The 26,645-nt window shown below is 38.3% G+C and overlaps 1 protein-coding gene across 1 annotated transcript in view; it reads right to left on the minus strand.

Annotated features, from left to right (window-relative positions):
• The window catches only part of RP1 (RP1 axonemal microtubule associated), a 217,828-nt gene that overhangs the window by 109,018 nt on the left and 82,165 nt on the right, over positions 1 to 26,645 (minus strand). The window contains exons 22-25 of the mRNA XM_062633144.1: positions 25,658 to 25,812; positions 22,752 to 22,810; positions 22,384 to 22,428; positions 17,796 to 17,959 (exon numbers count right to left, since the gene is read on the minus strand). Coding sequence (XP_062489128.1) covers positions 17,796 to 17,959; positions 22,384 to 22,428; positions 22,752 to 22,810; positions 25,658 to 25,812 — 423 coding nt within the window. The remainder of the gene's footprint in view (positions 1 to 17,795; positions 17,960 to 22,383; positions 22,429 to 22,751; positions 22,811 to 25,657; positions 25,813 to 26,645) is intronic.

The following is a 26,645-nucleotide window of genomic DNA, read 5'->3' on the forward strand; positions in this document are numbered from 1 at the left end:
AAGACAATCCATGTTAGGATGTGTGGATCTTGCACACTCGCAAAGGAGCACAGACAGATACTGGTAGAGGGGATTTCAACTAACACCCTGCTGTTGCCTCTCCCAGGCCCATCACAGGAACCATCAGCCAGTCTCCACAAGCACAAGGGCACAAGGGCAGGCAGGAACCCAGATCAAAGATTCAGAGGAAGGGACACCCTCTCCCAGCACCTGCAGGGCTGTCCCAGGAGAGTCTCAGTCCTAGTGTCTGGGCATGAAACCTATCATGGGTCAGTTCTGGAGTATTTATGACTGCTGAGGTTTGCTGCCTGGGGATGTGGGTGATATGAGACAGAGTGGTAGAGTATTTTGGGTGTGCACAGGACTTATTATGAGATGTGTAGAAGAGGAACAAAAGTCAAGGGAAGAGATGGATCTGATTTGAGAGGAACAAGTGTGGGAAAATAGAGGAATCAAGGGATCAAAAGAACTGGAGAAAGTTAACATTGCTGGTTAGTATGGTTGGCTGTGTCCAGTATCTGATCAGTGCAGTCTGTCCCATCTTCCTATTAATTTGCTGTCTAACTTTTTCTGGGTGAAGGACTCTGTTCTCTGTGTGTGTGTATGTGTGGACATGGGGTCTGAGTGCCACAATTTGACTGGAGCCCAGCTGCAGGCCTGCATGAAGGCAACTGGTGAGACTGGAGGGAGTGAATTAAGTGTCCACGAGTGTGGAGAATGAGGTCAGTCTCATGTCTTTATGTGCAAGACTAGTTGAGTAGCTGACTGTTGGAGGGGCCATAGGAGTCCTGGCCAGCTCCCAGAGACACACTGAGGCATGGGTGTCTCTAGGGGTGAGACGGTTCTGCATGTGCATTTGTGTGTGTATGAGATGGTCTGTATCAGCAGCCGAACTGGGGCTGCAGCCTTGGGGGCTCACATATCCAGGTGCCAGCAGCAGGGGAGACTGGGATCCAAGGACATCTGCTGAGCAGATGGAGTGTGTGAGCTCAGCTGCTGAAAACATCCACCTTGCACATATGCATACACATAGATATCCCACCAGTGGACCTCCATCATTCTTAGCCAGAGAGGAGAACAGATTGAGGCTGCTGGTGCTGTCTGTGTTTGTGCAACTGCTGTCTGGGTTATCTGTGCAGTTGGCCACATATACATGTGTATATTTGTAGCCTATAGATGTGCTTTCTCTGTATATGCTGACCAGGAAAACATGGTCAGTCTCATTGCTGGTTGGACCTGGGGCCATACAGCTGCAGCAGCCTCACCCACAGTCAGCTGCCAGATCTGGTCTGATTGCCCTAACACTCCTGTGTTACCATGATGTTACAAAGCTGGGTAAAAAACATTCATAATAAAGCTTCTATCTTATTTTCATTGAGTGACACTTAGTATTTACCCAGTTCAGAGCATGACCACTAATTTCCCATACCTATCACTTAGAGAATAGTTGAACAATTTTTCTTTCATTTTGTGAATCACAACGTAACTAGGGGATGAAATCAAATCAAAACATAAACAAATGAACAATCCAACACTTGTAAAGTTTGTGAAAATAAAAATATCTGGAACTGCTAGGAAAACATGAGGCTTAGTAGAAGAATCAGAGGAAAAAAAAACCAGGATGTAGCAGGGTATAATTTATGATTTGAAGAAGAGAAGCTAGAAAAAAAAAAAGACGAGGAATAAAAAATCAGCTTTAAAGTTTTCATTCCCTATTGGGTGCATAGTAGAGTTTGACTTGAAAAAGGGAGAAAAAGGCTAAGGAAAAGGTACCCTTTCTTCTAAGAGAGAAGTTGAGGAATAAAGTGTTAAACAAGAGCAACTAAAAGCTAGTGCCTTCTGAGTTTAGTTTATATTTGTTCATTTTGTTTAGTTTCCATCACATCACTTTTATAGTTAAGCAAATTTAATACCACTAGGAAATACCAGATAGAATTGAAAGTGCAGGATACAAATTACTAAATCATATAAAATTATCATCAAGTAATTAGTACATCGTTTGTTCTGATGGCAAAAGTGACTTGATGTGTTTTGTCCAGTACTCATAAGAATTAGCTTTTAAATGAGAAATCCGAATGGGTAGTGTTTCATTTGCTTGTTCTTGAGAAATTAAATAGGAAATCCTTGGGAGGCCTTGCAAAATTTATATTGATGTTCAATTTAAATGTGCTTAAAATCAATAATTAATTTGTAAAACTTACAATTTCTGGAAATTTCCAAATCCTAACATTTCTTTTCTTACAAACTTGAGAAATATATCTTAATAAAGATAATGTTCTTGTAAAAGCAAGGAAAGATGCAGTAATATAATGATTAAAATGTAAATAAATGTGCTGCTTTAAACATATTCCCAGCCTTTGATAGAACTGACTTTATTCTTCCCGCACAAGTACATAAATGGAGTGTGCCTAACAGAATACTAGTACGTTTCTGTGAATGCAGATTTCAAAATGTGTAATGCAGATTTGAGTTATTGATGTTGAATTAATCGATCATAGAAACTAATTGGCTCCTGCACTATTTTTCTATTGCACCAGTATATTTATGTCACTGTAAGAAACGGTAAATGGTACTGTGGTATGTATTAATTAATGATCATAGGGCATGGCTCATCCTGATCAGTCCCAGTTTTTGAAATCCCTTATTCAAGTCACTAAATACTCTGCAGGAAATGCGAGATGGCCCATACATGTTTCTCAGCATCTTCTGTCCTCTGTAACAGAGATCAGTGGTCGCCTTTGGCCTTAAAACATCCATATATCACTAGTCTTGATGCCTTTCTCAGAGAATTATGTTCCTTTGAGTTAAGGTTTTTCACTTCTTTGATATTTCCATCTGAAATGTTTTGATCATCACTAAGTGCATGATGACCCTTTTTTATGTTGAATCACTGATTCCTTGCAATATTCACTGCTTCAGTTTGAATACAATTTGTCTGAATGGTAGCACCCATCTATATAAGACCTACCACTGTCAGACAGTGTTGTCTATCAGCTCATAGTTGTTATTCCATTAGTGTAAAAAGAATTCTACCCATAATGCTAAATTATTATACTGCATTCTTATTCCTTCACAGAGGCCCAGGACTTTTTAAATAATAATGTTTTATGATAGGCTATTTCCCGCTTCACTTGAAAAGAATAAACTGTGTCAAAGCTGCAGTAAACTTTGAAGTACCTAAGTGCCACCCTGCAGATAACAATTTCTATGTGAATGGCTCTGACTTGAGTCTGATTTGGAAAACACGTGTGTGATGATTCAGATCATGGAGAGACAAGGGGGGGGGGGCACAAAAATACAAAATGGAATATTTAAACCTTTAGAATCAGTTTTAAGTAATGTTAAGTTTGATGGCTTTGTAACAATAGCAATGGAAAATTACTGAGGTGCATGATACATAAAAAAGGTAGACTACAGCTAGAGAACATACTGAGAATTCTTGTACAAGATAAATTGTTGACATAATTTTAAGAAAAACAGTCTAGAAGTAGAGGACACAGGGATAAGGAGCATCTGGGAATGGCAAGTGTCCAGGAAGGGCTACAGTTAAACCAACTCATAAGTAGAAGGACAGGAGGATCATTATGTCTCTGGTGCTAACAAACCAATTAAGCTGGTGTAAGCATCTACTGCGTGTGCTTCAAAGGCTGCCAGCATGATGAAGATTGTTGGAAGAAGTAAATGACCCTCAGAGACCACCACCACAATTCTGTATGCATGTGGGGAACTTTCTGGAAAATGATGTAATCCATACGTAGCCTCATGAATATGTATGTATGCCCAGGGACTCTATAAGGATGGCTTGTGTAGCAATAGCAGGACACACGTTAGGAGGAGCTATCCCCCGTGTCTCCCAGTGCCGCAATAAAGAATACCTGACAAATTACAGTGTCTTTTAGCAATCCCTCTTACACCTGGCATGCAAGTTAAATGTGCAGCTGACATAACCTAGAGTAATTGGTTGGGGTTTTTCAGAAAATGAAGCTTTAATATACAATGAATCTGAGAGCAATCAGGCAAAAGCATATGGAGTAGTATGAAAGTGTAATTTTATTTACTTCACTACCATATTATTTAAAGTGACTAAAGACCTCAAACAATTCAGTCTGGTTTTAGATCTCCTGACAGAATCCAGTTTGTGGTGACAACAAACTGAACAAGCTGAAGTACCATCAATCATTGCTACATGAAATAATATATTTTGCAATCCATACAGTTACCATCAGCAGAGTCCTATTAACTATTCCTACCACTCATGAGTCTGCTATGGCCCACTTTTCTCTTTGTCTTCTATTTTTATGAGCATTGGTGTCAGGGTTAACTGTTTCTCTATGTGCTGATGCTACACTGAAGCAAATTTAAACAATAAAACATGAATATGTCACATTGATCACTGCAGTCCTGAAATAAAAGCCACTTTGTTTTGGGCTGCACAAGTTTCTTGAGCAATGCTGACAGCAGGAACCTAAACACAAAACCAGGGTTAACCACCTTCATTTGCAGTGATTTGTTTGAAAGTTCATGGTAATGGGAAAAAAAATTACAAAGAAAAAAAAAGAATAAAGAATATTTTTTCTTTTACCATTATACCAATTTTGTAGTTTATCATCAAAACAAAAACAAACAGAAAACAGATTGACAAACAACACTGACATTGTCCCAGCATTCAAAAAGAATGAGGTAAGAGTTGTGTTTAAAGGTCCCTTGTGTCTACTCTGGAAAGTAGCATTGATAAGTCTGCCTCAGAGTCAGTTTCCCTTTCAAAATTTTTTTGCTAAGGAAGACTACAATTCAGTGCTCCTTTGCTCTGTGGAGCTGGGAATGGTCAGAGACACTAAGGACATATTCCTTTCACTCTTTTGTTGAAATGTTTTCCTAGGCAATGACACAGGCTAGTGTAACAAACATTGACATTTCTTGGTTACAAAGACCATTACAGGAGAGTCTTGCTGCCCTAATGGATCGCCATTTCCTTGCATCCCTGAGGCAAGCCTGGCACAACTCCGTCTCATACGATGTTATCATGACACATTTGCTAGTGGTATAAAGTATGAATAGAGTCACACTTATGGCCAAAGTAGTAGGTTTTCCTATATTAAAACAGTATGTTAGAGTTGCTAACTGAAGGTATAATTATAACATTAATGCAACAAAACAATGTGAATCAAAAATACACTGCTAATACTCACAGCAGAATTACAGCAACAGATTAAAAGCTCTGTGAAACTAACCACAGATATAGCCAGGATGTAGGCTATTCTGCCATAATAAACCTGTCATCCAGCTACAAAGCAGAGACCTTTGCAGTGGGCAAGTGACTGCTAAGGTTGCCTTGCAAATAAATATAACAATATATTAGAAATCTCACCCTTTATCGTGAACTGCATAAAGCATAGTATCAGCGAACAACAAAGGTGGTACTCCTCTGAGATCTAGATACTGGTATCTATTTGAGGTGCAGAAGGGCAATTTAGTAAACAAAACATTGCAACCTGGTGACCTCGTGCCCGTGATGAAAGTCTGGCATAGCCCCTGTTGAAAGAGGAGCATCACAGCCATCTTTGCATGCAGTATTCATTACCATGACTCTCAGGACCAGGAAATTCTGTCAAAAAGCCTCTTTTGTCTTCTGAAGTATTGTCCTGGGTTCAGCAGTAGCAGTCATTTTTCTCCTCCTTGGTAGCTGGTGCAGTGCAGTGTTTTGACTTTCGGCTCGGGAACAGAGCTGATAACAAGGATATTTTGGTTTGGCCAAGGACTTTGTGAGTCTCATGCTCTGCCAGGGAAGAGGGGTAGCTGGGAGGAAGCAGAGACAGGACACCTGACCCAAGCTAGCCAAAGAGGTATTCCATACCACAGCATGTCATGCCCAGGAGGTAACTGGGAGTTAGCCAGAAGGGCTGGGAGACTGCAGAGTTGGAGGAGATATCGGTCGGTGCTTGGTCAGGCTGGGGGGGGCGAGTTATTGGTCGGCTGGTGCTGAGGTGTTGTATTCTCTTCCCTTGTTATTTCCTTTATCATTGTTATCACTGGTGGTAGCAGCAGTGATTTGTGTTATACCTTAGTTACTAAACTGTTCTTATCTCAACCCGTGGGAGTTGCATTCTTTTCGATTCTCCTCTCCGTCCCTCCGGGAGTAGGGGGAGGGCAAGAAGGGGTGGGGGGGGAGTGAGTGAACAAGCTGTCTGGCTGGGTTTAAACCACGACAAGCATCTAATCAGTCATTTGGCTGTCAAGCAAATGGAAACATTTTAGATAAAAAAATCCTGTATGTCTAGGATGGGCATTTTATGATTTAGCTGAAAAGTGAAGCCATAACCTTCTTAATTATATTTATTTTATCATATTATGCTAAAGTGAATTTTTTTTTCCATAAAGAAGTTTAAAATGGGAGACATGTTTCCAAGTGAATCTGCAAAAGGTTTCAACATAGTATCATGGAATCATAGAATAGTTTACGTTGGCAGGAACATTTAAAGGTCATCAAGTCCACCCCTTTTGCAATGGGCAGGGACAGCTTCAACTAGGTCAGGTTGCTCAGAGCCCTGTCCAGCCTGGCCTTGCATGTTTCCAGAGATGGTGCATCTACTACTTCTCTGGTCAACCTGTGCCAGTGTTTCAACATTCTCATAAAAAATTTCCTCTGTATATCTAGTCTAAATCTACCCCTTTTCACTTTAAAACCATTCCCTTTGTCCTGTTGCAACAGGCCGTGCTAAAAGGTCTGTCCCTATCTTTGTTATAAGCCCTTTAATACTGAAAGGCCGCAATAAGGTCTCCCCAGAGACTTCTTTTCTCCATCCTGAACAAGCCCAACTCTTGCAGCCTGTCCTAAAAAGGAAAGTGCCCCATCCCTCTGATTTTTTTGTGGTCCTCCTCTGGACTCACTCCAACAGATCCATGTTTTCACTGTGCTGAGGTCCCCAGAGCTGGGCATAGCATTCCCAGCCGCGTTTCACCAACAGGAGAGGGGCAGAACCACCACCCTCAATGTACTGGCCACATTGTAGCTGATGTTTGGCAGAACTGGAGAGAATTGCTCACAAAAATAAGCAGAGGTAGTAGGACAGAAATTTGGAAAAGGAGAATGAAATGATGAAACCCATTCGTCACCATATCAGCATGTGGGGGCTCCCTGTTACTGGATAAGTAACATGGCAATCCATCAAACTTAATCAAATGGAATTCCAAGAAACATCAGCACAGAACAGAAAACTCTGCCCAAACTGGTAGGTTTCTCCAGGAGATGTTCCTAGTTGCAAGCAGTTCAACTAGATTCACTAAATTCCTGTTTAGCAACTCTAAGCATTCCTGTTTAAAATTAAGCAAGTAATGCCTATGTGCTAAGTGGGAATTTGTTCAGAGTCAAATGCATTTGCTTGCTTTTGACTACAGAGAGGGAGAATATAAAATGTCTCTGTCTACTAGACTCACAACTTACGAGGTTTTTGGTATGGTAAACTATGCAACACATACAGGTAATGGCATATTTCTGATACTGAAAGGTCTCAAAAATAATTTAAAACACAGAACACTGCCAAAGTAATAACATGCTTAATAATACTTCTGTTTCTGACTAATTGTTAATGGATGTTCTTGGGGGAAAAAAATCATGCTATTCTGGGCTGGGAATTAAGGCAAGAGTGTCAATGGCAGAGAGCAGATCAACTGTATATGATGTTCTGGAAGCCATAATACAATTACAAATTTCATTTCATCTCCATTTGTAGTTTTGGGGGGTTGAACAATTCATCTTGCTGTCAGATCAGATATCACATTGGTCTCTCAGTGTTACTGACTTGCTAACACGTTACTTTTTGCCAGTCGAAATCCTGCCAAATGTGTGTAAAATTTTGCTCTTTCAGTGAAATGCAGATGAAAATACTCTCACAACACAGTAGAGCTAACAATGCTCTTTTGCAGAGATAAACATTCTGTCTTGAGGTTGATCCTTCATTTCCAGTACTGACTAAATTGCCTTGAACTTCTGCACGACTTGAACACAACCTGGCATTTACAAATCTACTTTCACAGCCAGAACATTCTGTAAAAATTTGCAGGGCAAAGTTGACTTTGTTGCCCTCATAAAAAACATGCTTACAAAACCTCAGTCAAACTGTTCTATATTCTGGCACCATGGTTGAAAAAGTAACATTCCATTTCACATGGAAACAGTCTTTCTGACAGAAATGTAATAAATGGCCATGCAAAGAAGAAACGATGGGTCCCAGGACTAAAGAACCTTTGTGGAAATCAGGCAACTAGATTCTATTCCTGGATCTGCTTTAGGCATTCTGAAAAATATTACATCATTCACATGCCCTCTTTGCTTCACTTCCTCAACTATACAAGGACAACACTTGTATAGAACACATCTCTCACAGGGACACTGCAAAATTCTCTTCATAAGTTTTGAGATCCTCAAAAAACATAAATCCAATATTCTGTACTTTTTTCTAGAAGTTTATGTTTATTTTTCCACAACTCCATTGAGAGATAAAAAAATTATCTATTGTAATTCTGTGGCTAACTTTGAAAATCTAGCAGGTTTGCTCAAGCATAATGTGATCGCACAGTTACCTCATATAATTGAGCAATTTCTGTTGCTATTGGTGGAAGTTCTGATGCAGACAGAATAACAGAGAAATAGCATACATTATAAATCTTCTGAAGAACATGGTCAGTATAATAAAGACATTCCTCCACTACACTGTAATTAGATGCTGCAGGAACTCAAACTTCCTAAACAACAAGACAGGGATAGGGAGATAGATCTACGCTGCTCTGTACAAACTTGCCAGTCTTAGCAATGTACAGCTGAGTTAGCACAATAGTCTCTCAGACTGGCCAGTCCTGCCTCTCAAGGCACATTGCTGCTGGTGAGCACTGAATAGCAGTGTTGCAGCAAGAGTAGCAGTTTGAGGCTAATCTTTGCCAGCCTCTGCAACAGAACACTGACAAAACCATCAGACATCCAATTCTCAACCAAAGCACATGGTCAAAGTATTCCAGAGGTTCAAATGTCTGCTTATTAATAATATTAAAAATTGTTTTGCAAAGTTCCTTTCTCCCTGTAAATTCTTCATCTGGATGTAGTACAGTTTGAACATGGATGGAAATTCAAAGTCATAAAATTTAAGAGATACCAGTTTGGAGGTATGAAGCTGCCATTCTGATGTGACTTACAACAGCCATGTAGAGAACATAAATGACACCTAAGACCTAAACTCCTCCAGTGGTAGCAAACAAGGGCTTGGAAACACACATTTCACTGAGGTAAAGGAATCTAGAGACCACAAACATAATTTACAGTGATCTTTCTAGGGATTTCCTGCTAGAGAGACTTCTGACAAATACCAGCCTCGCACTCTACTCTGTAAAAAGTTCTACAAAACATTTGAATCGTTATTTAGAGCTCACTTGGTGGTTGACCATGAAACGCCTTCTGGTGCATCAACACACCAAATCTTATGATAAGCAGGGTCTGTGCAAGGTCCCTTCCCTTTCGAGCTTTTGTGAGAGATTGTCAGAGCTTATTAACCTTAATAATGTCATTGTGAGTACAATGATAGTAGTAGTTCTATTCCTATTGAAGTATTTTTCTTCACTGTTACAGGCAATAATATCAACACCCATGTTTTCTTATTAAAACAATTGTCCTCCAATTTTGAAAGGCCACATTTTCAAACAGGTAGCCTTGCCTCAACCACACCCACATTCTGAATGTTTGCAAACAGTTACACAATATTAACCTGCTAATCAATATAACTATATGCTTTGTTCATTGCTACTATTTATTTTTTGTAAAAGCGTAAGTCTAAATTCTCTTCTTACCAAAGGCAATAGGAACATTCTCATTAAACCATGCATTAGAAAACCTAGTCTTACTTTTTGAAGTTGAAGCTTAACAAAGCTCATATTTTACAATTTGTCTGTAAGCATAAATTGAAATCCAGGTTTATCAGCAGGAAGTTCTTCCTAAAGGGTAAAAGGACTAAATTTTAATTCTGTTTCTATAGGAGTTATTCAAATACTTTTTTTCAGTCCCTAGCATACCTATGAGTGGAGTCAGTATGACCTATTTTTCATATACTTAAGATGTTTAACTAAGTGAAAAAATTAAGTGAGAGTTCCTTGGACTAATAGGAGACTGTTCAGTGGAAAGATACTTTGCTAAAAGCATGGAAGGAATACACGTAATGATACCATTGCTCTTTTACATACCGCAATAAGCAAAATAATGTCACTGCATACCTGTTATGCAGAAAGTATCCTACAATCTCTTTGAAATAAACTCAGCGTAGCATGAAAATCATTTAGATAAGTCGATACATCAGAGGCAGCTACACCAAAATCCCAATGTCTAACACAACCACTAGAGGCTATGCTTGACAGGCAGTTATTAATTTCACATAAGGCCACCTCATTAACAGGATTTCAGAGAAGTCACGTGCAGCAGCTTGATTCCCCAAAGAAAGAAAAACCATTGACTGCATTAGTTTAACTTCTACAGCATCTGCATATAATGGAGAAATATTTGGAAGTACAGGATGCTTTTAAATTGTTAGCATGCAGCTGGTAAACATGACAAAAATATCGTAACTAATGTACCAGTAAAGTACCCAGGGCCCAACCATGGTGCTTGCATTTTCCAGATGTCTTAATTCAGCCAATTTGTTAATTGTGGCCAAGATACTTGGCACAGTTGCACACCAACTCAAGAATTAGAATATGTCACAGGTGCTCACGAAAAAGGTGGATACAGACATATAAGAAGTAGGCTTAAAGGCCACACAAAAGTCAGCATTATTTTTTTACCACACAAAAGTCAGCATTATTTTTTTCCCACTTCATATTTGTTTCAGTCACAAAAATAACCTGGATAAATAAGTACTGCTCAGTGCACAGTGACATTTAAACACTTTCTTTTCCAGGCCACTCAAGCTCTTTTCATCCTGTAGCTAGTCCAATATCAATACTCACTCACTTGACCTTCCTATACAGGCTAACAACGTGCCACTATTTACTAAAATGGATACCAATTATCTGTTACCAGGTTAATTAGAGAAACCAAATGTCACATTGTTGTTACCTGCTAAGCTAATGGTACCAACAGACAGCTTGTTTTTTTCCATGCTCAAGTACAGCAAAAGGGAAAGTGTTTCAAGAATAACATTAAAGCTCTGGAAGAACTTTTTTTTTTACTCTGTAGTTAATTAAATCATGCCAGCACCAAGTATTTACAGTATTAGGGTGTCAGTTCTTGAAAGTAAGCAAAAAAATCATGTTAAAAGAATGTAGCCACTTATATATATGAGGATTTTCCGAGTGACCTGCAGTTTTCCAAGTCAGACCAGTATTTTTACTGGACTCAAAACTTACTGCAGTGCTTTGATGGGGAGTTAGAACACTGCCTACCAGAGAATGTCAACTGGAATACAGCCGAGCTTCGGCTGTAAGAAAGCTCAACAAAGGTCAGGCAACGCAAAAAAACTTAATCTTTACTTAACTTCCATCACATGCATCTTACCAATGTATATAAATACCTGATGGGAAGGGCTAAAGAAGACAGATCCAGACTTAGTGGTGTCCAGTAAACACTCAAGAGGTAATGGGCACGAGCTGAAATACCATAAATTCCACTTAAATATATGAGGAAAAAAAATGGGTGAGAGAGGTCAAATGTTGGAACAGCTTACCAAGAGAGTTTGCAGAGTGGGATATATTCAAAACCTGACTAGATAATGACCTAAGCAACCTACTCTACCTGGCACTGCTTTGAGAAAGGGACTGGACTTGTAAATCTTCAGTGACCCCTTCTAACCTCAATTGCTCTGTAATTCTGCATCACTCAGTGCAATGTCATCACCTTATTGACATAATTATCTCTAGAGTGAGAATCAGACTCAACATCACTAGTACTAAGAAATCCCTATAATGTACAGTGAAATATTTTTTGCAGGAGGTAGGACTGTTAAAGGGCTGCCAAAGAGCTGGCCATATAAATTAAGGGCTATCAAAAATTTTTTACTCTATCATCTTCTGTTTTGATGCAAGATAAATTGATCTCATCTTGTTTAGCATAAGGACTGTGCTGTATAAAGTGTCTATTATCATTACAGAGTTGTATCAAGCCCAAACAAAAAGAATACTTTTTAAGAGCGAGAATGAGAGAATAAACCATACGATAGTCATACCACCCACTTCTGAAAAGTGCTCAGATACTGAGATGACTGGATGCATAAAAATGTGAGTAGACTAGAAAATGGCTGATAGTAAGGCAAGATAAGCACATGAATCAGTGAAGACAAAAAATGGATTTGGGCACCTGATATGGGAAGCTGGAGCAGCTTTTAACAGGGAGACCCTTAATAAAGGAAACTAGTGTCACAAAATTTCAGAAACAATCACCTGAAAGCTACCAGGGAGCTAAACAAACAGCATAACCCAGGAGAGGAGTGACTCAGAGGCAGACGGGGGGGGCTATTATGTTATCATCATGGACTTGCATTGACATCAGGTAGAAAAAAAAATGACATTTTATAGATATATGGATGCAAGATTAAACCTGAAATTGAGTGCATAAAGTTCTCTCAAGAAACTACCTTAAAAAGGAAAAATGTATGTACATATATATACACTCAATATTGCTGTACTCCATACTTCAGAATTACTGAACAAGCAGCACCATGTTTACTCACTCTCATTTCTTGAAGATGAGATGAACTGTGTTTTCCTCCCAGATTGTTTGTGAGCTCTTTATGTTACTTCTTTGTTGTTTTCTTGGAACAAGATGAATTTTGCTTCATGCACAGCCTGTAGCTGATGAAGTTGGTTTTACATACTTCTTCCTTTTACCCCAGTACAGAATGAGGTTCATGTTGTTACCATATACATTTTGCAGAGAGATGGACAGTTTCAAGCGGAGTTAAAGCCAGCAGTATGGCTGTTTTATGCTGTCTTAAGCATATCTGACTAAAGCCTTAGTTTCTCCAAGTTTTATTCAACTAGACCTAATTGGCCAAACAGAGACAGCTGGCAAATAGCAGAACACAAGCTATGCCCAGCTTTTAGGCACTGGAAGTCCTATAGTTAAGAGAGGTGACAGCTACATTAATGCTTGCGGTTACTTCTGCAATCTTCCCACTTGAGAAGAATTCTCACTGAGCTCATTACAGGCTCTTTTATTTTAACAATGGGAGGAAAAGCATGAAAATCAATTTGTTTCAACCTGTTTTTATAACATTTTGGTTTACTCTAGAGATCTCTGTTTTGACTGATGAAAGAATGAATATTGATCCAGGGTGCAGGAGAGAAAGACATGCAATGAAACACAACAGATCCTTAAGAGTAGGGCTGATTTTAAACAAAAAAGTTTCAATTATTAATGCATAGATTATTTAAAATGACTGATAATTTTATTTAAACAGGAAGAAACCAAAATGAAAAGCAACAGATAAGCTTCTAACATCTCCATGCGATGCAATACAGCATAAGGTGCACTTGATGAACACAATTCTTTACAAACAAGGTACAAGTAACTGGAAGGAAAAAGGCTGAGATTTATATAATCTCATCACAGGAAAACTATTCATTAAGTTTTATGATCAATTATCTCTGCAAGTATTAGTAGGATCTCTGCTTTTCATCTACCTCTAACATTTTCTGGCATTTTGCCCTGATAGAGTATGGCAGTGTTTAAAGGACTGTTTATACAGATGAAAAAACTTGAATAGTGTAACTGGATATGGCACCAGCTTTACAAGTTAGAGAAATGGACTTATGCAGCAAAATTCACACCAGGGGTGGATTCCAGCTTTCAATTATCCTAAAATATCATGCACACTCCATGTCCTATACTTACAAACATGGAACAACTATCTTCCATACAAAAAGAGCCATCAATTACAAAATATAAGATTAAAGTCATGATTTTGAACGTTTCTTAGGAAAAAAAAACAGCACTCTTACTAGCTTAATATCATAGAATCATAGGATAGTTAAGTTTCAAAAGGGCTTTAAGGCAGGGACGTCTCACACTAGACCATGTCACTGAAGACTCCGTCCATCCTGGCCTTGAACACTGTCAGGGATGGAGCATTTACCACTTTTTTGTGCAACCCATTCCAGTGCTTCATCACTGTCACAGTAAAGAGCTTCTTCCTTATATCTAATCTGAATTTCCCCCATTTAAGTTTAAACCCTTGACCCCTTGTCCTATCACTACAGTCCCTGATAAAAAGTCCCTCTCCAGCATCCTTATAGGCCCCCTTCAGATACTGGAAGGCTGCTATGAGGTCTCCACGCAGCCTTCTCTTCTCCAGGCTGAACAGACCCAACTTTCTCAGCCTGTCAATGTAGCGTTATTTAAGATAAACTTGATAAAGTGTTGAGATCAGTAAGACCAACATCACCCCAAAGAGACTGCAGGGACAATAATGAAGCAAACTCATAAAGCCAAGCATGGAAGAGCTCTTGCTAAAGAGGTGCTAGGTCCTGCCACTCTCACTAAGGCTTGCAATATTTTGAAAGCAGATCTACTGAACCAGTCAGTATTTTTACTGGCTTTATTATTACTAGAAGAGCAGAACTTGCACCTAAAGACACAGAATTATTCTGTATTGAAGTAATAAAAATTTAAAAATTGTAGCTCGCTTTTACAGAAGCTTATAGGCTTCTGACTACTTCTCTTTGACACAGAATGGAATATATGGCATGACCAAACATTAAAAGAATACTTATAAAAATAATTTCTTTATCCAACAGTGTGTACAGCCATAAGAGAGAATTTGTCATATTTCAAAGAATGATGACGCAGAATACAGGGCTCTGGAGAATATAATTTATAGCATAATTAAAGTTTCAGTGTCTTCAGCAACATACTGCCAAAATCAGTATTTTTTAAATACTGAGAAATACTTAGGGACTGTGATGATACCAGAGGAAACGGAGGAAACAGATCACAGTTGTGATGAAAGCTGTAACTTCTGGTAGATTGATACCCCTCTATTGGAGGAAGAATGACTCTCACCAGAAAAAATTATTCCCCAAAAACTATGTCTGAGTAGTAACAGAAGCAGAAAATCATAGCCTAGAAGTAGTTTCTTTGAACACACAGGAACAATTATAGAGCAGAAAGGGAAATCCATCAAATTTAAATTTCTTTTCTTTCCCATTCCCTGACCTTCCCATCTGGTGAAAAAATTTTCTAAGCCACAAGGGCAAATATAATGCAGTTTACACACAACTATCTTGTAAGAACCTAGAACCCAAGACCCCAGACAGAAACAAGAATTCTCCCTATCGCACAACAACTGTAAATTATCTTCAGTGTATTTCATGTGCAACCCCCATATGGAAATTTCCAAGGGCGATAGCCTTGTTTCATTCTACCTGCATTACACCAGCCTTCATCACAGACAGCTGAAGTTAACGGATTTATGCTGGCTGTACACAGCAATGCAAGCAATGTCAAAATCAAGTTCTTGATGAGCAACAAAATCTCAGCAGTATAAAGAGGAGCACCATTACCATTTATAGAATCACAGAATCATAGAATAGTTAGGGGTGGAAAGGACCTTAAGATCATGCAGTTCCAACCCCCCTGCCATGGGCAGGGACACCTCACACTAAACCATCTCTACCAAGGCCTCATCCAACCTGGTCTTGAACACTGCCAGGGATGGAGCATTCACAACCTTCCTGGGCAACCCATTCCAGTGCCTCACCACCCTAACAGGAAAGAATTTCTTCCTTATATCCAATCTAAACTTCCCCTGTTTAAGTTTGAACCCGTTACCCCTTGTCCTATCACTACAGTCCCTAATGAAGAGTCCCTCCCCAGCATCCCTATAGGCCCCCTTCAGATACTGGAAGGCTGCTATGAGGTCTCCACGCAGCCTTCTCTTCTCCAGGCTGAACAGCCCCAACTTTCTCAGCCTATCTTCATACAGGAGGTGCTCCAGTCCCCTGATCATCCTCGTGGCCCTTCTCTGGACTTGTTCCAACAGTTCCATGTCCTTTTTATGTTGAGGACACCAGAACTGCACACAATACTCCAAGTGAGGTCTCACAAGAGCAGAGTAAAGGGGCAGGATCACCTCCTTTGACCTGCTGGTCACGCTCCTTTTGATGCACTTTTGATATACTCGTTTTAATAGGTTTCCTTTTTTTCATTATTTGAACATATTGAATATTAATTATTTACTTTAGATACCTAAGTTACTATACAGTTAACTGTACTTTTTATCAGACTAGCATTCTTGATTTTTATTAAGATAATACAGTCCAGTTTTGTCTCATTCTCTTTTTATGGGCCATTTTTCTGCCATTTCTTCTGATTATACCTATGACCTAAGGGATTCTGAAATGAGATGGTACTTCCCTCAATTGACTGAATAAATGAGTAAGAACTTGCTGTCAGGTACCATTAACCATCTGAATAAATATCCAAGATGATCATCTCACAGGATCATTAGGGGTAGAAGGGACCTCTGCAGACCATCTGGTCCAACCTCGCTGTCAAGGCAGGATCATCTAGAGCAGGTTACACAGGAACATGTCCAGGAGGGTTTTGAATGCCTCCAGAGAGAGAGACTCCACAGCTCCTCCTGGGCACATGTTCCAGTGCTCTGCCACCCTCAACATAAAGAAGCTCTTCCTCCTGTTGAAGTGAAACTTCCTGTGTTTTAGTTTATTGCCATTGCTACTTGTTCTGTCACTGGGCACCACTGAAAAGAGTTTGGCAACATCTTCCTGGTGCCAGAATGATTTGAAAAGTAATACTTAAATTTAGTCTTCAGAGAAATACTGATTTCACCTTCTTGTTTTGACATATAAGTTAATCTTAAACCAGCATTATCTGAAAACTTTAGCTAAGTTACTTTCAATTCAAATAAATATAAGGGAAAGACCACCACTGACTTCACTCTTCAAAAACTTTTACATATTTTTACTTCAAACTGGAAAACAAAAAATTAAATTAATTAATTAAATAAGCAAATAAATCAGAGAAGCTTCCTCTCCCATCTGTCACTGATTCCCCAAAATCTGCTTATTATGCATAATTTATTTCAACCTAAATGACATAGCACAGATTTAGCAATTGGTACACTTCTGAGTATACAGCAGGAATTGGAAGAAATTGTAGGACTTATAGGAAGTTAGAAAAACCCTGGGAAATGTCATGCTTTTGAAGCACCTCTCAGAGGTTTCTCTGAAGAATAGAGAAATCCCTCCATTTGCTTGGAGAAGTAGGACACCACTAGCCTAAATCACTTGAGTTAACCTACTCAGTGTGATTTGGCTCTAGTTATTAGCCAGTATGTGTCCCCCACTCCTTCCTTCCTACTTTCTCAAAGAAAAGGTTCCCATGACAGTGTGCTTCAGTGGAAGTCTGAGGAAACCCATGGAAGAACTTACACTGGACACTTCCAAAGACAGATATGCAACACAAGCCATAGCCACGACTCTCTTTCTTACTACATCAATGCAAAGAACAGTCAAAAAAGCTTTTTCTACCTCTGCAAATGAGCATCTAGTTGAAAGTAGCATATCAAGCAAAGGCAAGGCAAGTATGAAGCAGATTCTGAGAGAGGCACGTCTGTTTGATGCAGTTATGAATACATTTGCTGATTCAAATCTTACTGTCCTAAAAGTCAGCCACTCCCTCAGAAACAATGATCCTTACGTATTTGCTTTGAGTCCTTTTCATTACTGTTATTATCCAGTTTTGAGAAAAGCTATTTTGCATATGGTTTTCATTCTCCAGTGTTTATATAACAGCCATACTGTACCTTAAATATATCTTCACTGTTGGGATTAAACAGGTGGTGTTTCCCAGATCCCAATATAATAGGACCAGAAGCTTTGTTTTCTCCATAAGCGTAAAGGGATACTGTGGCTGTTGTGCCAGCTGTTTCAAAATCCCCAGTGACTACAGTAATCTTCCAGTCTTCTTCTGTAAAGTGAAAAATAAAAATGCTTTCATTACTGTTAGTCATATGTAGCAGTTTACTTGAAAGATATAAATAAAAGCATAGTTTAGCCCAGGGACCATAGCTACTATCAAGAAACGGTTAGGGTTGGAAAGGACATTAAGATCATGTAGTTTCAACACCCCTGCCTAAAACGTAATGGTGCTGGGAGAGTCAACAGAATATTGGTGAAATACTACATCATTCAAACTCATCTTGGGCAACTTATGTAACTTTAAAGACTTAGGAGGTTTTCAGTGTACTGGATATATAAACACAGCCTGCTGAGATTTCTAGTGACAACCCTATGGGTCATCACGGGAAAAGCCTAACCTTCAGAATTAGGATTATGATAACATACATAACCAAGAAATGAAACAAGGAAAAGCAGTAATGCATCCCAATTAAGTACAATTTTGTCTCATTTTATGTTGATATGACACATCAACAAGAGCTCTGTTTGCCTGGATGGAGGTATGACATTGGAATTAGCATGAAAAAAAAAAAGGTTTTGGAGAAAATTCTGACACTAGATGAGGACTCATTAGAAAATCATTTTATATAAAACTTCCCTGACACTGAAATGTCATCTCTTCTCCCATACAATGAACAAAAGTTTTTTAAATATCTGTAAGCAGCTTAACAAAATCTTATTTAAAGAAAGAACAATACATAATTTCTACATCTGAAAAGCTGGGATTGCACACTCTCCACCCCTTTTTTCATTGCAGCTTTTGCCTGTATGAAACAAGCTCCACTCAGCAACTGAAATTCATTCTGTAGAAGGCAAATGACAAATGAAATACCAGCCCACAGTCACCTTACAAATAAATGCCACACTGTTGTCCTGGGTTCAGCTATAGCAGTATTTTTTCTCCTCAGTAGCTGGTGCAGTGCTGTGGTTTTGATTTTCAGCCTGGGAACAATACTGATAACACCGATGTTTTTAGCTGTTGATAAGTAAGATTTACTCCGATCAAGGACTTTCTGAGTCTCATGCTTTGCCAGGGAGGAGGGGAAGCCAGCAGGAAGCAGAGACAGGACACCTGACCCAAACTAACCAAAGAGGTATTCCATACCACAGCGCATCATGCCCACTATATAAACTGGGGGCAGTTACCCAGAAGGGCTAGATCACTGCTCGGATAGGGCTGGGTATCAGTTGGCAGGTGATGAGCGGTTGTATTTTCTTCCCTTGTTATTTCCCTTATCATTATTATTATCGGTGGTAGCAGTAGTGATTTGTGTTATACCTTAGTTACTGGACTGTTCTGATCTCAACTCATGATAGTTACTTTCTTTCAATTCTCCTCCCCATCCCTCTGAGAGCCAGGGAGGAAACAGAGGGGGAGTGAGCGAGCAGCTGCGTGGTTCTGAGGTACTGCCTGGGTTTAAACCACAACTGTAAACTGCAGTTTTATCAACAGAAACCTGTCTGGTAATGCCTGCAAGAATTAAATTTGTTGTCTGACAGAAGTATTTATCTTGGCCCCACCCCATTATCCTTCAATAATTTGCCCAAGAAAGACTGTACTCTAGCAGGAAGTTTTACCTCCAGTTTTCCAAATTTTTGAGGTCTGGCTGACATCTGGTTTGGAAGGTGATAAACTTTTAAATACACAGCTGGGAATTCAGACAGCAACTGCTCATTGTCTCTTCAGTCAAACCTTGAAGGTTGAGGGAGGTAATTCTCCCCTTGTACTCTACTCTTGTGAGATCCTACCTAGAATACTGTGCTGAGTTCTGGGGACCCAGTACAAAATAGACATGGACCTGATGGAGGAGGTCCAGAGGATGGTCACAAAAATGATCAGAGGGATCTAGCACTTCCCCTATGAAGAGAGGTTGTTGTCCACCCTGGAGAAGAGAAGGGTCCAGGGAGACCTTCTTTAAACCTTTCAATATATAGAGGGAGTTTATGAAAAAGACAAGTACTTTTTACCAAGGCCTATAGTGACAGGATAAGGAGGAATGGTTTTAAACTGAGAGGGTAGATTTAGGTAGGACATAAGGGAGGAATTTTTGACAATAAGGGTAGTAAGACAATGTGGTCACTTTCTGTGGTGGGTGGGTGGACTAGATAATCTTTAATTTCCATTAGAAATGATCAGACTCCAGCTTGTAGTAAACTCTTTTATACCTTTGAAAATGTACATCCTCACCACTTTCTCTGTAGACCCACTTTCTTGAGAAAAGTACCACAGCATCAGGCTACGAAAGGACCAATATCAATTAGAATGTGAAAAGCCTCTACACACTGAAGGTGGAAACAAAGAACTAAGGCAGGGGCTCAGTGCCCCATGGAGGAGCTCATTTATCATAAAAGTCGGCCTCTTCTGTTTTCAAACAGTATAATATTAATTCCTTAAAGACAAAGTTCCTTTGGACCATTTTACCAGAGAATAATGACAAGTCAATTTACAAGTGCTTGTGAAAAATGGAGTAGCCAAAGGGTAAAATATAATGCACTCCCCCTCCTAAAAGGTCAAGTCTTTCAGAAACAAATATTCATTTTCAAGCAGGCAAAATGTATTCTTTGTTGGACTTGTTCATTGTCTGATTTATTGTAACTCTGGTTTTGATGGCCTTGTATATTCTATTATCCTCTCCAAGTTTCTCTTTCATTAAGCAATGCAATTTTGAAACAACACAGTTGGCTCTCTTCAGACTGTATATTCTAGCTAGCTCAACTCCCACTTCCAAAGGAGAGGTGTATGTGTCAGGAAACTATTTTGCACAGAAGCACAATTCTCAAGGTTAAAAAAGGAATCAAACTTCCACAAAAACATGATAAAAAGGAGTTTTGGTTTGCACTCCTCTATATTGACTTTGAGGCTTTTTGGGCTTTTGGAAACAGACAGGACTTTGTGTTTGAAAGACATTGTGGGTATGGAAGAAGAATCCTAAAATTTCTTATCTCTTTGATGTCAGAAATCCTCATTACATTACTCCATACTTTCAAATAGAAACTAGAAATAGTAAGTATTACAAACACATCATTCTCATTCTCTTTGGTATAAAATGCTGGGATTTGTTCTGATGAGGTAGATGTACTTAATGACTCATGGGAAAAAACTAGGTGAAAAATATCTCAGATCATCTACTCAGCCTCAATTGAAGCAGTCTCTGTAGGTGTGGAATACGTAAATTCAAGTCTCTTTCCCACTGTTACATATTTTGGTAATTGCCTGAAACAAGAGGCTATTTGATGTGTATGCCTTTGGCTACCTAACTTTGAGACATTTGCAACAACCCACCTCATGTTTCCATGAAACAGGTCCATTTTGACAAAGGGTAAGTTTTGTCAATGACAAAGCTGACCAGCTCTTCTGGGCAGCACAAAGACATTTCTCTCACAGGGTCAGGATGAGAGTGCTGTGAGCAAAATGTTCACTGCAATACAAAGCCAGTCTTCCCTGAAGATAAGTCAGTTTGATATACACTTAGTTTACTTCTACTCTTTGTAATCTTTTGTTAGGTTTATGAGGAATTTTTTATCTGCTGCAACTTTTACTGCACAACCAGACAAGCACAGTTTAAATGACACTGCACAGAGATCCAACTGTAGGTACAGAAAGGACAAATCAGGTTGATTTGAACTACATAAAGAAGGATTTCTATATGCAGGCCTTGTGGAAGCAAAGCATGCAGAACAGCTAAGGCACAAAGTGATCAGCAGATAGAAAGTCAGTACTTTCTGAAAAAGGCATAGAAATAAAGACGGGCAAAGATACTTGTGATTCATAATAAAGTTAATAATAGAGTGGAATTTTGATATAATTTGTATAATTACTGGGTACAAATTTTATCATTAACTACTTGCCATACGGACAATAAGACAAGGTATTTGGGTCATCATGGATATCTTGACTGACAAATTATGAATACACATTTTCAAACTTTCTCCCAACAGCTTCTAAATTATTGTTCAGTAATATGCATGAAGCACTTCTCACAGCTGAGAAACTGTTATGTGCTATTAAGGAATGTAATTTAATTGCACTGGCTGCAAGGACAGAAAAATCAAGCTGAACAAATATGAAATCACAGGTAAAAATGAAAACGGAAAAGTTAATGTTGAGAACAAAACTATATATAGCCCAGGAGAAAGAATCATATAAAAAAATGAAATTAAGATAGATCACCAAAAAAGTCCTAGAAAAATAAGAATTTTCAGCCAAACAGAGAGAAAATCAATGTTATGGAAAGAAAAATGGCAGGATAAAAAGAAAGCATAAAAAAAATATTATTGTTTAAATTAAAATGTGAAGTTCAGAGTTTACTAAAATATTCAAACTGTATTGTAATTAATGCTGTAAAATAAATAAAAATGGCAAAAAATATTTTAAGCAATTAGTTCTGAAATAGAAACTGGCTTCATTAGACTGAAGACTAGAGCAGCATTTACCATTTGCTTCTTCTTGCATTTTCAGCTGCTGATTTATTTGAAATTCTGAAAAAAAAAAAAAGTTAATTTAATAAAGGGTCTATCCTTTAACATTAAAGCAAAGGTTTGAAAGAAGAGATGAAAAGTCATTCTGTGCTTCTAGCCAATACAAAAATTTTTCGTTCTTCATTCCTCATTGCTGTCTCACGACCATGTACACACATTATACAATGCAAACACAAAGGATATACTCCCAGAAATATAACAAAGGAAGCTGCAAAATTGTTAACCCTGATATTTAAAGTGTAAATTAAATTCAGCCCAGATTTCTTCGGAGAAGAAATTAGAAATTACTGATCTTACTTCCCTAAAGTTAGAATAAAACTTACCTTGAGGGTACAGCTCAATTTCTGAATGAATCACACCTTGGGACATAAATGGAAGCCACCTAAGAATAAGAAAGCAGGTAGGAATCAATTTTTTCTCCATCATATACCAAATAACTGAATGATCAACATCTTATTTTCAAGCTGAATATATGTAACATAAATACCTCTAAATTTTTGGTATTTGATGGATGTTAAAGTAGAAATTATTTGACCCAACAAAGATTTTTATTTGTGCAAATATAAGAGCTGATTAAGTGCAAAATATACCCATGCCATATTAAGAGACTCATGTGGCATGACTGTACTTATTTGTATAGCTAAGCAGAAGAATATGGCACTGAACTATTTTTCAGTACTATGGATTGAGTGTTAAGTATAATTTGTATGTACCTATCACATTGTTTCTTAAAATCAAAGTTCAGTGTTAAAAACAAAGATTGAAATAAATATTGCTCTTCTTTATTCCTCTTAGAAATTGAGGAGAGATTTATAAATCTGAAAAAGTACAACTTGAGGCAAACATTGGTTGGGTTTCTTAATCATGTTACTCTAGGCTATGGATAATTTTCAAACCTTTCCATCCAGAACATGAATTATCAATTGTTTTAACTTCTCCCTGCTTGGTGAAAAATCAGCTGCTTTTCTACTAGGGAAAAAAAAATAAATCAGCAAGTTTATGGGCTGTTGGTTTTTATTTACTTGGTCTATTTCCATGGACTCTCCAGGAATGACCTAACCCATTCCCTCTCATATGAAGCACACTGGGAATCCAGTATGACATGGGCAGGATGACTTCAGAGCAGTTTCTGCAATCTTAAATGCTAAAAAATATCAGTCTGTAACTAGCAAATACTAACTGAAACCCAGTGAGGGCTGTTGGATGTTCTGAAACTAATATCAGATTTTTTAAGTCAGATAAAATGCTGATGTTTCCTTGTCAAACAAGAAAAAATACAGCATTTTTTTCATGCCCTGGATAATAAAATATCAATGTAAAATAAAGCTGTGAAGCTGAAATTTAATAAATTTGAGAGATTTCTGAAGAGCAAAAACTTGAATAGAGAGCAGTGTTTCAGCTTTACATTTTGGCCAACATGGAAGCTGCCCTTGCCCCTCACCACTGACTTATTTTAACCCTTTTTCTGTGACTGTTTCCTTATACAAAAGTCAGGAATGAAAAAAATCTCTCTCTCTTTCTTTTTAACAGTGTCTGTCACTGGATAATTTTTCTGATCAACATCTGGTGTTAACTATCACAGAATTAATACAGCAAAGTGCCCTGACTTGCATCATTCCTAAGATGTGTTGCCCTAATATGCATTGTCCCTGAGCCGTGTTATCCACTGGAGGACAGCCATGAAACTGAGACGATTTTTCATGATTGAGGTAGGCAGCTGGCCTGAATCCAAATCTGCTCCAGAGAGTAGATCCAAATCTTATATGGCCTTATACTACTAAAAACCTCTTTTTAAAGCTCTCTTTAGTCCTATGCTACTAAAACCCATATTATTTATTGAAGAAAGATCGCAGGTTTAGAGTTTTCTCAAGGTGAGAGAACATCTTTATTCCTGTTTTTCACGATATGACTACCAAGAGTTGGAAGAAGATGTTCTGTATTATATATATAAATTCATGCAAATCCAGACAAAAAAACTAGGCCTCCTTCATAGATTAAATATTATTAATTAAATTCATAAAATTTCTCTCATCTCTACTCAGCACTTGTCAGACCACACCTGTATTTGGTTTTGGTCCCTGTTATAAAAAAAAATATATGGACAGGCTGGTAAGGGTCTGAGAAGGGCTGCAAAGATGATCAAAGGACTGGGAAGCTTGCTGTATGAGGAAAGGCTGAGAGACAATTGGGTCTGTTCAGCCTTGATAAAAGAAGGCTGAGGGGAGACCTTATCACCGTGTTCTGGCACTTAAAGTGTAGCCGCAAAGAAGATGGAGACTCCATTTTTACAAGGGGTCACATGGAAAAGACAAGGGGTAATGGGCACAAGTTACTTTTGGGGAGATTCTGATTGGACACAAGAGGAAAACTTTTCAGAATAAGAACAATCAGCCATTGGAACAATCTCCCCAGGGAAGTGGTGGATTCCCCAACACTGGACACTTTAAAGATTTGGCTGGACAGGGTGCTTGACGTCTAGTGTAGGTCATGCTTTGCCTAGATGTGTTGGACCAGATGATCCTTGATGTCCCTTCCAACCTGGTGTTCTATGATTCCATAAAATATTATTAATTAAATACTATTCATTCTAGTGCCTTGTCACATGATCACGTTGTTTCTCTAGGCTTCCTTCATTTCACATTAATGATGCACATAACAAGATAGACTGCAAAACTAGAAACTCTCAATGTGGGATTGCTATAATATTTATCCAAACACACAAAACACGTATTTATCAATTGACTTTTAAGATGCTTTTTTTTAATAACTTCAAATGGAACAACCCACAAAATAATTCTGACTTCAGAATTACATTTTTCTCACTAGCAATGCTGCTGCTCATAAAGAAAGCGAACTCCACTTCTGAGTGGCAAATATGTTTTCTTTCCCATTTAGAAATACAATTAATTTTCAACCATTTTGTGTGTGTTATCTTTTCTTCCTGAATAGGTAAGTCACACTTATAGCAGTGATCCTTGTATGATAAGGCTGCACTGTACGATCTAGAAACACAGCCACAACATAAGCCTTTAACCTTTGTTATGGAACATGCAGGATATTAACTCCAGCAATTTGCTGTAGAACAACATATTTTTTGTGGATTTTATGAAACTGAAAAATAATCCAAATTTGCCTTTCTCTGGAAAATTCATATTTAGCACAATGATTGGGAGAATAATGTTGGTGATACACATTTAAGAATATTTAAGAATATTGTTGTAAAAACTACCTTGCACAATTGAAAACATATTCCAACTTGTTCTCAGCTTCTCTAACAATAACTTTGTCACAGTACCAATACTGGGACTTGGCATTAGCCTCACAGCGCAACAGCACCTTCTGCAGTTTTCCAAGAGACACAGCTTCCACTTCAAAAGCATTGACCTAGAAGACAGAGGAGACAGCACTCTGCAATTTGCCACCACTAAGTCAGACTAGAAGTTCAAGTGTTTTAAAAGCCTGATTAACTCTCACAGTATACAAAGATTCCCGTTGTTTTTAATGACAGCTGAACTGTTGTCAGAGTGCTTGCATCTGAAAAGTCAAAAGTCTTTTGATTACCTATCAGAGCAAAAGAGAAAACAAAACCAAAAACAGACTGCAGTAATAATCCCAAATAAATTGTTTTTTCATCCATCACCCAAAAAGCTGCATACAACCCTTCACCACTGTTTTAATACCTTGCATTTACAATTATTCTCCAGGTAAGAACGAGTTGAAGTTATTATTTCCTTTTTTAATATTTATTTAAAATACAGACTTTCTCATCTTTTTCTCATTTTTGTCTCACCTCCTCTATTTACACTTTATTCTGTTGGAAGAAACTGAAATCTGATATACCACTTTCTTCTTGTTATTCATTTAAGCTTGTGCTTACAGCTGGTAAAGATTGTTTTCATAGGAGCATGAAGCTGATCAGGTGAAGGGCTCAGGTTGGTGATTTTCTGTCACAGTAGAAGGCATACAGCATTCTTTCTCCAAATGTAAAGTCCAGATAACTCAGTAAAAGGAAAATGGAGGAAAGAATTACACTGGAAAAATCCTGTGTGAAAAGCTCCCGGTTTTTAGCAAACGGCAGAGTTGAGACTGCCCATGCAACTTTACTTCTCCTTTGTGTATATGTAATATATGATCACAAGCTATTCTCTCACTGCCTCAAGTTTTGCACAGGTGGGACTGCAGCTTTTCAATATTTCTTTTTATCTTCACTATCTTTA

The sequence above is a fragment of the Pezoporus occidentalis genome, unplaced genomic scaffold (genome assembly GCF_034315485.1).
Source record: "Pezoporus occidentalis ecotype Australia unplaced genomic scaffold, CSIRO_AGI_Poc_V1 ctg4, whole genome shotgun sequence".
Lineage (NCBI taxonomy): Eukaryota > Metazoa > Chordata > Aves > Psittaciformes > Psittacidae > Pezoporus > Pezoporus occidentalis.